Raw genomic sequence first — 14,749 nt, forward strand, 5'->3', positions numbered from 1 at the left:
TGAAAACAATGCTGAGATTCCACCTTACCCCAGAAAGAGTGGCTGCTCTCAAGAAATCAACCAATAACAAATGCTGGTGGGACTGTGGGGAAAGAGGAACCCTGCTCCACTGCTGGTGGGAGTGTTGACTGGTGCAACCACTGTGGAAATCAGTATGGAGATACCTCAAAGAACTAGGACTGGAAGTCCCATTTGACCCAGCTAGTCCCCTGCTGGGTATCTTCTCCAAAGAAAAGAATCATACCACAGTGATATATGTGCACCTATGTTCACAGCAGCACAGTTTGTAATAGCTAAAGCTTGGAAACAGCCCAAATGCCCATCAACTGGAGACTGGATCAAGAAAATGTTTTGTTTTGTTTTTTTATAAAATGGAGTACTACTCAGCCATAGAAAATGAGAAATTAGGGACATTTATAGCTAAATGGATGCACATTGAGGTGATACTCTTAAATGAAATAAACAGGACACACGTGTAAATATAGAATAGTTTCTCTAGCATGAGAAACTGAAAGTGCGAATAAGGACTAAAAGGTATAATAGATAACGTGAAATAGGAAGAAAAGGGGCAAAGGGGAAGGGGAAGTGGGAGGGGTAGGGGAAAGGAAAGAAGGGAATGGAATTAATATGAGAAAATGAAAAAATGGAAACAAAGTCTTTGTAAATAGGGAGGGATGCAGGGGTTGAAGGGAGGGCAGGGGAAGGCAGAAAAAATAAGAACCAGGAGAGATTATGTAAATGTGCAAATTTCCAGTGACAAGTGTCATTATATTGTATACCTAAAATGTACCACTAAAATAAAAATTTAAAAAAAAGAAGTGAGAACTTCTGATTAATAGCACAGTAATAAATTTTCCTGTCTTCCGTTTAATGGTCCAAGATTCATCTTGTATGTTTATCTAGCAAGACTTTTTAAGTACCATCAAAATAGTTTTTGTTGCTATATTACTTAAATCACAAGGAGCATGAAGACTTGGTAAGAGCAAAGACTTTCACAATGATAAACAAAAGAAAAATTTCATATTCAATGCATTGAACATGCAATTGTGTCTGACACTGTGCTGGATCATAACACACTTTGTTCATTTATTCAACACTTAATTAGGTCCTGAATGAGTATTGAGAACTATAAGGCAGGAATACTTCTCGGCTTTCCAATAGGATGCTTGATCTTATTTACAGGGTATCATTAAGCCAATAAAACAAACACAAATATGATAATTTTAGATACCAAGAAATATGAATTAAAAAAATAGGAAAAGAGCTGAATGAGAAAGGCCCATTTAGAAAAGATAGTTAAAGGAGGAATTATATTGTAAGTAGTTGGACAGAAAGTATACTTATGTGTATTAGTCCAGTTTTCATTACTAGAATGAAATACCCACATTTGAGTAATTTACAAAGAAAAGAGGTTCATTTTGGCCTATGGTGTTTATCCAGAGACAGGGGGTGGCCTTCTTATGGTATCTCCTGAGGCAGCACGGGGGCACCATGGCAAGGGACAGGGCGCATGCCTCTGTATTTCCTCTCTCCCTCTTCTTATGGGCTCCACCCCAACAACTTTACTCTGAATCACCTCCTACAGTCTCCACCTCTAAACCCAGCAGTCTACCATTTCCCCCACTCCATGCCTCACCATGGGAAGTACTAAATGTCATCACGCGCACCTCTGGTGATATGGGCAAAATCTCCTCACGCCAGCCCACACGTGTTTGCATGTGTGGGTCAGGGTTAAAGAGTGGGCAGGAGTTTGCTTGGGGCTGCTCAGCACCTATCTGCAAGTTTTTCAATCTAGACCACTCCCTTCCCCTGGGCTTTTTCTCCTGGGCTTTGCTTCCACTGTTGGATCATTAGTGGTAAGCACAGAGGCGGGCCCACTGTGCAGCGCGCACATGTTTGTGCTGTGTTATGTGTCTTCACAGACCCCATGCTCAGCCCACGGGTGCATACATGACCCTTCTCCACTGAGCGCTGTCCTGACTCTTCTAGTCTCTGTTACATTCTCCTACTACAGTCAGCTTCTGGGCATACTATTCTGATGCAACGTGAAATTCATTTCGGGGCCAGTACCAAACTGTTCGGACTTCATCCTTTTAGAGTGCTCCCAAGCTCGTTCCTCCTTGATCCGGGGACTTCTGAGTTCTTAGCTCTGCCAGTCCTTGTATACAGAGGCCTACCCCACCTCCCTGTCCCTCGCAGCCCCTTCTCCTTTCTCCTTTCCCCTGCACTCCCTCTCTGCTCCGCTCTGCTCCCAGGGCAGGCTGGCAGGCCTTCAGATACCTGGGCACCAGGCTGGGTCCTTGGCCTCCGCCAGCAGGCCAGCAATCAGGAATGGGGCTCTTCTCACCACGGGGTGGCGGCAGTGCAGGAGCTCCACACTTTTGCCCCTGGGTAGCTTCCGTTTGCGGCCCTCTCCCTGACCAGGTGCTCACCCAGGTCCGCGCTTGCTCGCTGTCAAGGGCAGCTCTTCTGGACATTTACATTTACCCAGTTGTCAGCAGCTTGCCATTTGGTTGTCACCACCCCAAAATGCCACCTCCTCAATGGGGCCTTCCCGGATCCAATCCAAAATAACTCCTCTGATTACTGCAGCACAGACCCTATGTTGTTGCAGCATAGAATTTACCCAATATTGGAAAATACTCTCTTCACGTTGGCTTTTTTCACTGCGGTCTTCCACCTGTGCCCTTCAGCAGACTCGCTCATCCACTCTCGTGGATTAAGGACAGCTGAAGCAGCCAAGCGGGAATGTCTGGCCCATGGTACAATGCAGGGGCTAATCAAGAAACCAGACTCCCCATTTCTCTTGCTCTCTGCTCATCTTGGTGGACAGGGGCTGACAGGGGCTGGGAGAGGTGACGGCGATGTTCGCCAAGACCCTTTAACCACAGCCAGGAGCGTTCCTACCATCCAGGAGGCAGGTTCCCCGTGCGCTTGGCCTTGGCCAACACAGCCACTTGGATTTTACCTCCAGAGACACGAAGCAGGGGCGGCGCACGGGGAGTAAACATAACTGTGTAACCCCAGGCAGGCGAGTGCTGAGAGGACCCCACGCTCCCGGCCTGGAGTTTCCACTCTCTCTTACCTCCTCCGCCCTGCCCAGGGAAGCCCCAACGCCCACAGGAGCTCGGGCAGCAGGGCGCCGCGGCCGCAGCGCGCACGGCCTGGGCCGGGCAATCCCCGTCCCCCGGCGCGAGGAGTGGGGGGCGGCGCCGCCGGGGCCTCCCGCCGAGACCGGGCGGGACAATGGGGCCCCACCCCGGCGAGGGAGGGGTGGCGGGTGCGTGCGATCTGCCCGCCGCGCTCGCGGCTGCCGCTGCCGCCGCTGCGGGGCCGGATTGGGGCCGGGGCCGGGGCCGGGGCTGGAGCGGCGGGGAGGGGCGCCGGTGGGAGCGCGGAGGAGGGAGGCGGCGGCGGCGGCGCGAGTGGCTGGCGGGAGGGCGGCTGGCACCAGGCTGGCAAATAAACTGCGATGCTGTCTCGGGCTCGCCGGCCCGAGTGCCGCCGCCGCCCCGGAGCGCCGGTGCCAGGCTCCCGCCGCCACGCGCCCTAGCGCCGCCGCGCTCCTCGGGGTCCCAGGGCTGCCCCGCGCGGAGGTGACCTCTGCCCCCCAGCCGGCCTTCCCCGACCCCTGGGAGCCACGCCTTTGCCTGCTTTTGGGGCGGTGGGCGGGGAGGGGCGCGCGGATCATGGCATTGGAGTTCCCGGGCTTGCCGCCGCTGCCGCCGTCTGCCCCGTGCAGCCCGAGTGCCCCCTCTTCCCCGAGCAGCAGCGGAGAAGGCGAAGCGGCCGGCGGGGGCGAGGCAGATGGGGCTCAAGGCGCGCAGGGCGGCGGGGGCGGCTGCTGGCGGCGGGGGCGGAGGCGGCGGGGCTGCTAACCCAGCCGGAGGGGACGCGGCGGCGGCCGGGGACGAGGAGCGGAAAGCGGGGCTGCCGCCCGGGGATGCGGAGCAAGTCACCTTGGCGCTGGGGGCCGGAGCCGACAAAGACGGGACCCTGCTGCTGGAGGGTGGCGGCCGCGACGAAGGGCTGCGGAGGACCCCGCAGGGCATCGGGCTCCTGGCCAAGACCCCTCTGAGCCGCCCGGTCAAGAGGAACAACGCCAAGTACCGGCGCATCCAAACTTTGATCTACGACGCCCTGGAGAGACCGCGGGGCTGGGCGCTGCTGTACCACGCGCTGGTGTGAGTACCGGGCCGCTCGCTCGCTCGCTCGGGCGCCCCTGGGCGGCGGTATTGGGGTCGGGGTAGGGGCTGGAGCTGGGGAATTCTGGGGGTCCCTAAAACCCCGGGAGCTGCCCTTCCGCCCGGTGGGGGCCAGCCTGCCCTGGGAGTCTTTTCCGGTTCTGTGTGTTTATGAACCGCGCTCCGCTCCGGGTGTTGGACACCGGGGCTTCAAAGAACCAAGCGTGGTTCCCAGCTGAGCTTGGCGTCTGTGTGCGCGCCGGTGCGCATTGACAGCTCCTCCGGAGTTGGTGGTTTGGAAGCTTAAAAGAATTATGTGATTTTGCTAATTAATATGGGGGTTGAAGAGGACAAAACGGCCCTCCCCACAGTGCTCTTTCTGCTTGGCGTGAATATCTTTTCTGGGGCTCGCCGCTGAGTTTAGAGGGTGCATCCCGGAGTTGGGGACGGGAGAAGTGCACCCTGCCCACGGTGAGGTGTGTGTGTGAGCGCTGCCCTTCCAGAGCTCTGTACCGCTAGAGAAAAGAACCTGGTGTTACACTAACGGGGCCTTGAATTGGCCAAAATGCACGTCTTTGGGTTTCTTTTAGGAAAATGAATAGGAAGGTGGAGGATTTCTAAATCTAGACCGAAGGACTGAGGTTTAAGGAACAGAAATGGGGACTAATGGTTGAAACAGGTCTGTGGTTTGGGTGCCGTACTCCCCGCCCCGCCCCGCCCGGCCTAGTCTGCTGCCTCCTCCTGCTTTGCCTGGCCCAGGGCCCTGAGCATGTGGGAGGCCTGGTCTGGACCCTTGCACCCAGCCTCTGCTCCCCAGAAGCTGTCTCGAGGTAAATACGCAGCCAGCAGGAAGATGGACCTCCCGCTGCACCTGCCCCCAGGAGTGGAAAATCCACCTGTACTCGAGTGGGGAGAGACAATGGGAGCCCGGGTTCCTCAGCGAGGACTGGAAATCCCGGCTGCCTGCTGCCAGGCACACTCCCGGGCTGACAAGGCACAGCTAGCCGTGGCTGCCTCCCAGCCTTGCCTTCGCCGTCCTAATGGCTGCTTTTTAGAAAGCTGTTTGACTACCAGGATTTTGGCAGGAAGCTGGCCATGACTCTGACACCGTCCCGCCTTGTGCCCTAAGCGGCAGAGTCTCCTCTCGGGCTTTCTCCAGTGCACTGCGACTGAAAAGGCCAAGGTTTCAGGGAACCTTGGAGTTGTTACACTAAACTGCCAGACCTCCTTGGGTGGAAGCGCTTTTCCTGATTTGGCCACCAGGTGGGGGCGTCCGCACAGGTCCTCAGGCTCAGCAACAGGTTTCTTGAGAGGTTCCGGAGCCCGGAGAGGCCGCCTACAGGGAGCTGAGGAACCTGGAGAAGGAGGATTTGGAGCGCTTTGGCCCAAGGTATCTGCGTGCATGCCTATTTGCAGGTGATGGAAGTGTTTGGCTAGAAAGAGGGCTTAGCAACTAGGCTTTCCTTTGCTCTGGTTAAGTGGTAAAAAATAAAAAAGGACTAAAAATACATTCAACTCTGTCTCTAGCACAGTGTTTAGTTAAGTTGAAATTGACACTGAAATATGTGATAGGGAACTAAGCACAACAAATTGTTTGCATGCACACAGACATATGTGGATTCCCAGGTCCTTCTGCATGTAGACGGGGTTTGTATTTATTGGCTAGCCTCCAGACCTAGGTCCCCTGAAGCTTGAAGACGTATTCTGCTGCTGCCTTTTCCCAGTCAGCATTCAGAGCAACACTTCTCCCATTCTGAGTAAGGGCCAGCTAAGGCCTGCTGTTGACAGAGCCTCCCATGTTATTCTCCTCTGGAATTATCCCACCACCTGGAAGCAGGTTTGAGAATGCTAGAGCCTGCAGCCTCCCAGAGAGGGCCTAGAAGACTTTGAGAGTATGAGAAGGAAGAGTCATCTATGCACATGAACTTATTTTGGCTAATCCTCACAGGATCTTATGAGATAGTTACTATCATTTCCATTTTATAGACGAAGATAGGAAGAATTTGAGAGATAGTCACTTGCTAAGATCCTGTGTCTAATTTCCTGCAGTTTACATTGGAGTGCAGTGAGTCAGCTCTGTTGCTGAGCCTGGATCCCGATCCTGGCCCTCTGCCAACAGCTGGGGGGCTTTTCTTTTTGCTGGGTGCTCCTTTCCCCACTGGCAACACAGAGCCTGTAGCAACACATCTGCTCTCCTTTCTTAGTGGATGGTGGGAAAGGGGGGTTTGAATCAAAGCCGGGACTGGCCAGAACCTAAAGAACCACGATGTTAGGAAAATGTGGGATGGGTGGGTGCTGGGATTGTGGATGCTGATAACTTTGGAGTTACACAGAAAAACTCACTGGGTTGGGTTTGAGATCCTCATTTTGAAGCCCACTTGGTACGTAGCTGGGGCCTGTATCCTTTCTCCAGCTCGGGAGGAGGTCCAATCAGATGAACACAACTGAGCCTTTCATTGATGATTCAGGATTTCACAAGGCATTGAAATTCACACTTCAAAACATCCACTACCCTGCTCTGAGCTGTGGGTAATGGCTGGAGGGGGCCAGGAAATTGGGCTGACCATGGACTCACAGTCTAGTGCATACTTTTTCTTTCTTAAATGAATCAGGCCCATGAGATAGGATTTTTTTCTCTTTCCTAAAGATAGAATACAGGAAATGTGGAGATCAATCAAAATGTCAATTGCTCCCTTTGTCTTAAAGGCACATCCCCTATTTTCTCCTATCTATACACCTTCACTTCTGCCCACCTCCACTGTCATCACCTCCAGGAAGCCTTTCCCTGACACTCCAGGCTGGGCTAGACTTGCCAGCTCTGCAACTGCCTGGCTGTAGAATTTTGCAATGGAATTGGTGTGTTCCCTTGCCTGCCCCAGTGAACCGAGAGCTGTGTGAGAGCAGAAGGCTATGGTGTTTTTAGCATTCTCCATCCCCATGAGGCTGTGGAGCCCATGGTAGGTACTAAGTAAGCATTTGATGCATGAGAGAATTCTCTTAGGATCCTGGTTAATCAAGACTGCTACTACAGCTCTGCTGTTATCACAACAGTAGTAAGTAGCTAAGGTCAGCATTACAGGACGTTAATGAGGAGAACAGTCCTTGGGAGTGTTGGGCTGTGGGGAAAGGAATTATATAGGAGCTATCAGAATTATTAACTCTGGTGAGGCTGATTACAGCTCTGCTTTTTCATCCTTTGGCTGAAAGAGGCACTGGTGTAATGGAAAATGGGCTGGGCACAGAGTTCACATCTAGACTTTACCAAGGTATCTGTGATTTTTCAGGAGCTGAGTTGGGACATAGAAGTTGGCAATGATAACACTGCCCTGTCAAGGAGGGGTTCCTAGGCTTAAGGCAAACATTGCATGTGGATGCAGTGAGCCCAGCATCAGGTGGTCCTTAGTTGATTCTGAATGGGGGTCTCGTTACAAGTCACCTCACCTGGCTCTGTGGCTGTCCTCAAGCTGTCTGGGACTCTGCCTTCCTAGCCTGTTAGTGCGGAGATGCTGGTCTCATCTTGGCCTTGTTGCTGGCCTGGCACAGTACAGACATCCTGCTGCCCTGACCATCTCCCCTGAGGCCCTGTGGGTTGACAAACCCAGGGGAAATGAGTGCAAGAAATTCCCACTCACTGCTTTCTGAGGTGGGCTGGCTCCAGAGACCTCTAGCAAGACTGGGTGATGAGATGTAGTGACCCAGCAGCTGTCCTAACCAAATGCCCTGGCTATTGAATTAGCATAGGGGTTTTATGCAGGGTCCCTGTGGATGTGAAACTACCCACGAATGTCACCGTGGGCATGCAGTAAATGTTTTCTCTCTTTTGCTTCCCTTCTTGGTCATGTTTAATCTGCCACCTTCGTGCATCGCTTGTGCGATCCATGCCCCTTCTCCTTTGACATAAACTCCTTTTATTTTTCTCTTTATTTTTCGGAACTCCCTGTTTTCCTCCTGACTCTCTACAGGGCATTTTCAAGCACTCACCCAGGATGGATGAGCCAAGCAGGGGGTTGACCTCAGCAGCCTCAGGATATCAGATGGTGAGGCCCCATGCTGGGACTGTGACCACATGTGCATGGAAGTTCACTCTCTAGGAAACAGACTCACAGCAAGTGGCTGACCATGCTGGCTTCCAGATTAAGCAATGCTTCTTTTACAAATAAATCTGGGGCTCTGGGAAGTGAAGTGGTTTGCTCAGGAGCTCCTGAGGTGGCAGAGCTGGGCTCACACAGGTGTCCTCAGCCATGACTGGTGCTCCCTTCACTTTGTCCCAGTTGTGTGAAGTAGACGGTAGCAGAGGAGGCCTGCAATGCCCTCTCCCAAGTCAGGAATTTTAGTTGCCTTTCTGACAAGTTCTCTGGGGAAGCCACTGTTGTTGGTTGGCAGACTGCACTCGGAGTAGCAAGACTTCAAACTTTGACATATAAGAGAATCATCTAGGCAGAAAACTATCATAAGAGAGAAATCTGGACGATTCCACCTGAACTAAAGCTACCCAACTTGTGTATCATGAGACAAACTAACCCTACCCTTATTTTATTATAGTTCAGTGTATATGTACAACATTCCTGCTGCAGGGCCTCACATGACCTGAATCTAATCATGAAGAAATAATGGATAGATTTAAACTTTAAGACATCTTGCCAGATACCTGGTGTAGTCTGTTTCAAAGGGTCGGTGTCATGAACCTGTCAAGAAACCAACTGACAAAGGAAGAGGACTCTGTAGGTTAAAGTAGGCTAGAGAGGTGTGACAATCAAATGAAATGCCTGATCCTTCATTGGCTCCTGGATTGAAAAAAGTAAGTAGCAATGAAGGATGTTATTATAGGGATAATTAAGAAACTTGAACATTGATTCCAAATTAGATAACATTATTGTATCAAAATTTAATTTCTTGTGTGTGATAATTGCACTGTAGTTAGGAAGGTAGATATTCTTTTTTTATTATTCTCTTGTTGCTCCATTTTTTGGAGAGATACATGGTGCAGTAGTTAGTGGTAAGGAGTCATTATATCTGCATCTTTTAAGTGCTTGGAAAATGGAATTGTGTGAATGTGTGTATGTACAATAGGCATACTTAGAGAAAGAAAGAAAGGAAAGAAAGAAGCAAATATGGCAAAAGCATGAACAATTTTGAATCTAGATAGAGAATATATGTATGTATTATATTACTCTTTTACTTTAAAATTTAAAAATTCAAAGATTAAAATACTTTAAAAGCAAGAAGAAAACAAACACAGGAAGCACAGTCACAAATCCTGATGACAGGCATTGTCGGGTGACCCCAACAGGAAGCCGGTCTGAGAATTCTTAAGCAAGCTGGACAGGTTTCTTGGCTCCACGGGTCTTGTATGTAGACCACATCACCATGGCCCTCTCACCATGGTTTGTCCTCACGATTACAAATGCATGGTGAAGAGGTACAGCTTGGTGAGCTCAGCTTGCTCCTGATAGGGCTGTACATGCTGAGTCCTCACAGAATACCCTGCCTCATTCCTGGCTGCAGAGGAAGATGAGCCCGACCTCTTCCTCTCCAGGGAGAGAAAGACATGAAACAACCAAATTTAATAACCATAACTCTAGCAAATGTCATGCTGGAATGCAAATGAGGACCCCAGAAAAGCAGAAAGGGGAGGTGCTCTCATTCGGGTCTGAAATGTCCCCGGGGCCCCGCATGTTGAAGTTTGTTACTTGGAGTGCTGCTTTTGGGAGGCTGTGAGATCTTTAAGAGGTGAGGCTTATCAGAAGGTCTTTGGTCACTGGGTGTGTACCCTTGAATAGTGGAGCTCTGGTCTCTGCATTCTCTTTTGCTTCTGCCTTGCTCCACCACACACTTCCACCGGGAGGTCCTGTCTTGCCACAGGCCCAAAGCAAAGGGGCCAATTGATCATGGACTAGAACTCCCAAAACTGTGGCTCAAAGTAAATCTTACCTCTTCGTAAGTTGAGTATATTAGGTATTTGTACTAGTGACATGAAGTGGACTGACATAGAAGGCACTGTTAACTCTACTTGGTGGGCAGTGTCAATGGACACTCCTCCAAGGGAATTTCGAGCAGCAAGGGATGCTTGCATGTATTATGTGTCCAGTTGACAACCAGCATCCTGCTCAGAGAACTGAGTACTCAATTCAGTCCAGTTCAAAGCTGAATTATTCTTGCATTATTTAGAAGTCCACACCCCCATTTTCGGTTAATATATGGTACTAGGGATGGAATCCAGGGCCTCGCTCATGCTAGGCAAGCCTTCTACCTCAAACATCTCCACAAACATTTCAAAATTTCATAAATCAACTGTGAACCTGTGGAGTTTTCCTGAGGGTCAGTATTCTGCTCTCTTTTTTGTTTTAGTCTCCGCCTGGAGGTTTTGCAGAATGCAAGCAAGACCTGTTTCATCTTCTCACTACTGGGATACCGTTGGAGAGGCAAGGAAAGTCTTGCTTCTAAGTCAGTTTTCAAATGCAGGCTGAGTAAAAATGCTTCTCTGGTGCTGTACTCTGTGATTCTGGTTTGGGGAACCCCAGGTAGCTCTGGGCTCATTGGCAGTGCATTTAGTGGGCATTCAGGAGTACTTCACTTACTGCATGATTTGGATTCCTTGCTCAGTCCCCCAGTCTGTAAAATGGACATTGCAGCGCCTTCTGCATGGGGTTGGTGTAGGAATTCATGAGACCCCATGTGAGAGGGTTCTTAAAAGGACTGACAGGGCAGCATTCAGAGATAGCATTTTCCTGTGGAGCTACAAGATCAGGGATGCACCATGCATCGTTGGGACTATAGCTCTGTTGGACTTAAACACTTGCTCTTCTAAAGATTTGCCATATTTCTGTATATTGCTGCATTTTTAAAAATTGGGGATACATTACCATGTAGCTTAGTCCCCATGGTTTTTTTTCTCTTTTATTTTCAATGTCCAATTAAACTAAAACATGCAAACTTTAATAGGTATTTCTCTGAACAAATTATAAGACTCCGTCCAGACTACTGTTGCAGTATATTTCTTGCATAAAATGGTCATTCCATATATCCTAGAATTTATCTGAAAACTGGTAAGAACATTTGATGAAGCTTTATAAATGTTTTTCTCTACTAAATTTGAACAAATAAAACTATACAAAGGAGTAATAGAGAGGCAAATAATTTACATGCCTATTGCTTTTCTGGAAATTGGTAGAACACGAACAGTACACTACAGTATCAGAATATTTGAGAAAGATATGATAGCTACAGATTTAACTTTAAATTCTCTTCTGAAGTAAAATTCTCTTGGATTTAATTATAGGAGTTTTCAATCCCTGGTATTTCTTCTCCCAAATCAAAAATTTTTGTTTTTGTTTTGTTTTTTGTTTGTTTTGCTGCTTGAAATATATATTTTTTGCATGAAATATATTTGTAAACTATACATAAAAATAATAAAAACACATAAGGAATGAACTTCCAGTTTGAATATGTTAAGGCTAACATGTTAAATGGCTTTTAAAGAAGTAGACTTAACTATAACATAGTTTTGCAATTCTAGATATAACATTTTTAGAGGAACTGTCGGCAAAACAAAAACTAAGGACAAGAAAATGAATTGGCGGGCCGGGGATTTAGCTCAGTGGTTTCGCCGCCTGCTGTGCAAGTGCAAGGACCCAAGTTCGATCCCCGGTACCAAAAAAAAAAAAAAAAAAGAAAAAAGAAAATGAATTGGTAAGCTCAATCTACATTTCTGAAAACATCTTGTTTTTCTTTAAGCTTTTCAATGTAGTGGCATAGCTTCAGGGATGGCCCCAGCTTCAAACCCATATACTTAATGATTATGTCATTATTGAGTAGGAGCAGGGCTTTTCCATCAATTTCCTGTGTCCTCAGGAGCCAGGTGAGGGGGCCTGATATCTGAGGATCTGTATGGTTCAGACACTGGATCACATCTTTCACAGACCAGTTTAAAGGGTTTTCAGGGAAGGTTTGTTTCACAGTATCAGTTTTAGATTCAATTGGAGAACTTGTAGCAAAATCAGCTGAGTCTTGGAAAGATGTTCCAGGATGCTTACTCTCTGGGCACCCGGAAGAGCTGCTCATGTCCAAGTTACATTTCAGGCCAGAATAGCTCTGGGTCAGAGTTGCTGAATATGATATTGTGGAAGTTTCTGTAGGCGACATGTTGTTGCTGCCAGGATACCTGGGGCTGGCAGGCGTATCCGAATATCTCACACATGTACAGTGAGTACGGTCACAGCACTGGTTAGGAACTGGTGAACCACCATGGAATGGCTCCTCCTCCTGCAGGGGTTCCTGCTCGATTTCCTGTGATTCTTCATAATCCAAAGATGCCACCATGTTTCCCTCACCATTATCTTCTGCTCTGTGAACTGGTGAAGTTGCGCTGTAACTTTCAGAGTGAGAAAATGAAGTGAGACGCTCTACTCTCTCCATTTCCTCGGCTTCAGCTCTTTCCAAATCTGAGAAGCTCTGTCTTGTGTGTTGCTTAGGAGAGTCCCAACCGTGTTTCGCTTGTGAACGTTGAATTTCTGACACCTTTCTACCAATAGCATCACAATTTTTTTTTTTTTTTTTTTTTTTTTTGTTACCGGGGAATCGAACTCGGTCCTTGTGCTTGCGCAGCAGGCGGCGAAACCACTGAGCTAAATCCTGGCCAGCATCGCACTTCTTAACTAGCAGTTGAACGGCATCATATATGACCTGACATTGGCCAGTGACCACCAGAAATCGTCTTAGTTCTTCAGTGTTGGGTATATTCGGTGGAAATTGTTCCTGAGGATTCACAGATGGAGAATCCTCTGGATAGCCAAAAAGAATACCACTCTCTTCACCACTACCGCCACTAAGACCATCACCAAGATCACCACCAGGACCCTCACAAGTAGCGCTTTGAGTCTGCGTTTTTTGTTCCACAGCCTGCCGCGGCAGCCTCCTCAAGACATGGAGAAAACTACTGGCCGTTGGTTTTGACCGGTGAGGTCAGTTGAACCTTTGTAATGGTCATTCTGCCGGAAACCGCGCCTGATTTCGCGACACGTGAACGTCGCGAACTCCAACGGTGCGCTGACCTTAGTACCCATGTTTTCAGGGATTTGAGCTCCTCTAAGGTGATTGCCCTTTGGCAAAATAAAAAGAAGAAAGGATTTGGAAATAATAGCATGGAAGTTTGTACATCATTTTTGGGCCAGATCTGGTTTTGTAGATGTCATATAACTTTGTTTGTGTTTCTAAAACAAGTTACTGTAGACTCAGAACTTACAAAGAACAGAATTTATTTCTCACACTTCTGGAGACAGGGAGGATGAAGGTGCTGGCAGGTTCCTTGTCTGGTGATCTGGTCTCTGCTTCCAAGACGGTGCCCTGAGTGCCTAGTCCTCCAGGGCGGAGGAATGCTGTGTGTTCACGCGGCAGAAGGTGGAGGGCAAAAGGGCAGAACGTGCAAAGCCTCTTCTGGGGATCACGATCCCTCGCACACAGGGAGACGCCTCGTGACGCAATCCCCTCTTGCCGGCCTCGCCTGTTAATACTATCACACTGGCCTTTACGTTTCAACACCTCAATCTTGGAAGGGACACATTCAGACCACAGCACAGCAGGATGCAAGTCAAACCCCATGCCTGGTAGCCCTATTGGATGGTACTTTTTATTCTACCACAGAAGCAGTAGAGGAGTTGAAATCTTTTCTTCAAAGAACAAATTGGGCTGTAAGTCAGGAACAAGATTTCTCCTTCCGTGTAATTTTTCAGTAGAGAGCAAGTCCTTCTGCAGTGGGTTCGTGGAGCATCCCCTGTGTAGGCTCTGGTTTGCTTCTTCCTGCTGAATACCCCTGTGCTGCTTTCCCCTTTTCCTCCCTCCGCTCCCTTTTCAAGAACTCTGCAAGAGTGTAGCAACATATTAAAATAACTAACCAGCATATTAATAATAAATAACATCTTTACTTCGTTCTGTAATTCATGATATCACATCTTGAGCAACACCTCCATCTGTTCAATGTCAAGGTAACCTACTTTCTGTGTTTAAGTAACCACAGCAGTTACTACAGGAGCTTTGGTACAAATCACCAAGTCTGGCTTTCCAAAGCCAGCCTTGTACCAGAGGAGCGGACAAGCATGGGACTTCTTTGCCGTTGACTGACCCCCTAGACTCTTGGCCATCTTGTCACAGGAGTTTAAGTTCATTTCTACCTTTGTAATGTCTTCCTAAGGGCCTGTGACAAAATCTTGTCCAACATGACTTGAAAATACTAAGCTATAAATTCCTCTATCCTGGCTGTCTGTCCTGAATGGAAAATGATTTAGTGCTGGTAAACTGTCAGGTCCCCTCTTCCACTTTGTCTCACTCTAAGGCTTCTCCTCTCAGTGATGCCAGTCTAAGAAAAGCATGAAATCAATAGAACTTAATAATCAGTGGGTCTGATCCAGTTAATCAGCGCGCAGTTACTTAGCAGGAGTTTATGGGATTTATGGGTCCAGCATAGAGAGGTACTTGGTGGATTACAAAAGGCAGAGGCACTGCTGAGAAGAGGAAACTGAGGCCCAAGCAGTCAGGAACTTGCCTGAGGTTCCACTGGGACAAGGGCAAGA

General features: G+C 48.6%; 2 protein-coding genes across 2 annotated transcripts in view; one reads left to right on the forward strand and one right to left on the reverse strand.

The window, feature by feature from the left end:
* The first annotated feature begins 3,721 nt into the window (after positions 1–3,721).
* Positions 3,722–14,749, forward strand: part of Kcnq3 (potassium voltage-gated channel subfamily Q member 3) — a 310,711-nt gene continuing 299,683 nt past the window's right edge. The window contains exon 1 of the mRNA XM_004837934.4: positions 3,722–4,184. Within this exon, the coding sequence (XP_004837991.2) occupies positions 3,808–4,184 (377 nt within the window). The 5' untranslated portion in view covers positions 3,722–3,807. The remainder of the gene's footprint in view (positions 4,185–14,749) is intronic.
* Positions 11,843–13,142, reverse strand: LOC147830249 (sex comb on midleg-like protein 1; the record flags this gene model as incomplete). The annotated part of the gene is made up of 1 exon (XM_087184668.1): positions 11,843–13,142. A coding segment is annotated over one exon (1,263 nt), but the record flags the coding sequence as incomplete, so codon positions are not given.

The sequence above is a fragment of the Heterocephalus glaber genome, unplaced genomic scaffold (genome assembly GCF_053883595.1).
Source record: "Heterocephalus glaber isolate CG9 unplaced genomic scaffold, H.glaber_assembly_v1.0 deba00000281, whole genome shotgun sequence".
Taxonomy (NCBI): Eukaryota; Metazoa; Chordata; class Mammalia; order Rodentia; family Bathyergidae; genus Heterocephalus; species Heterocephalus glaber.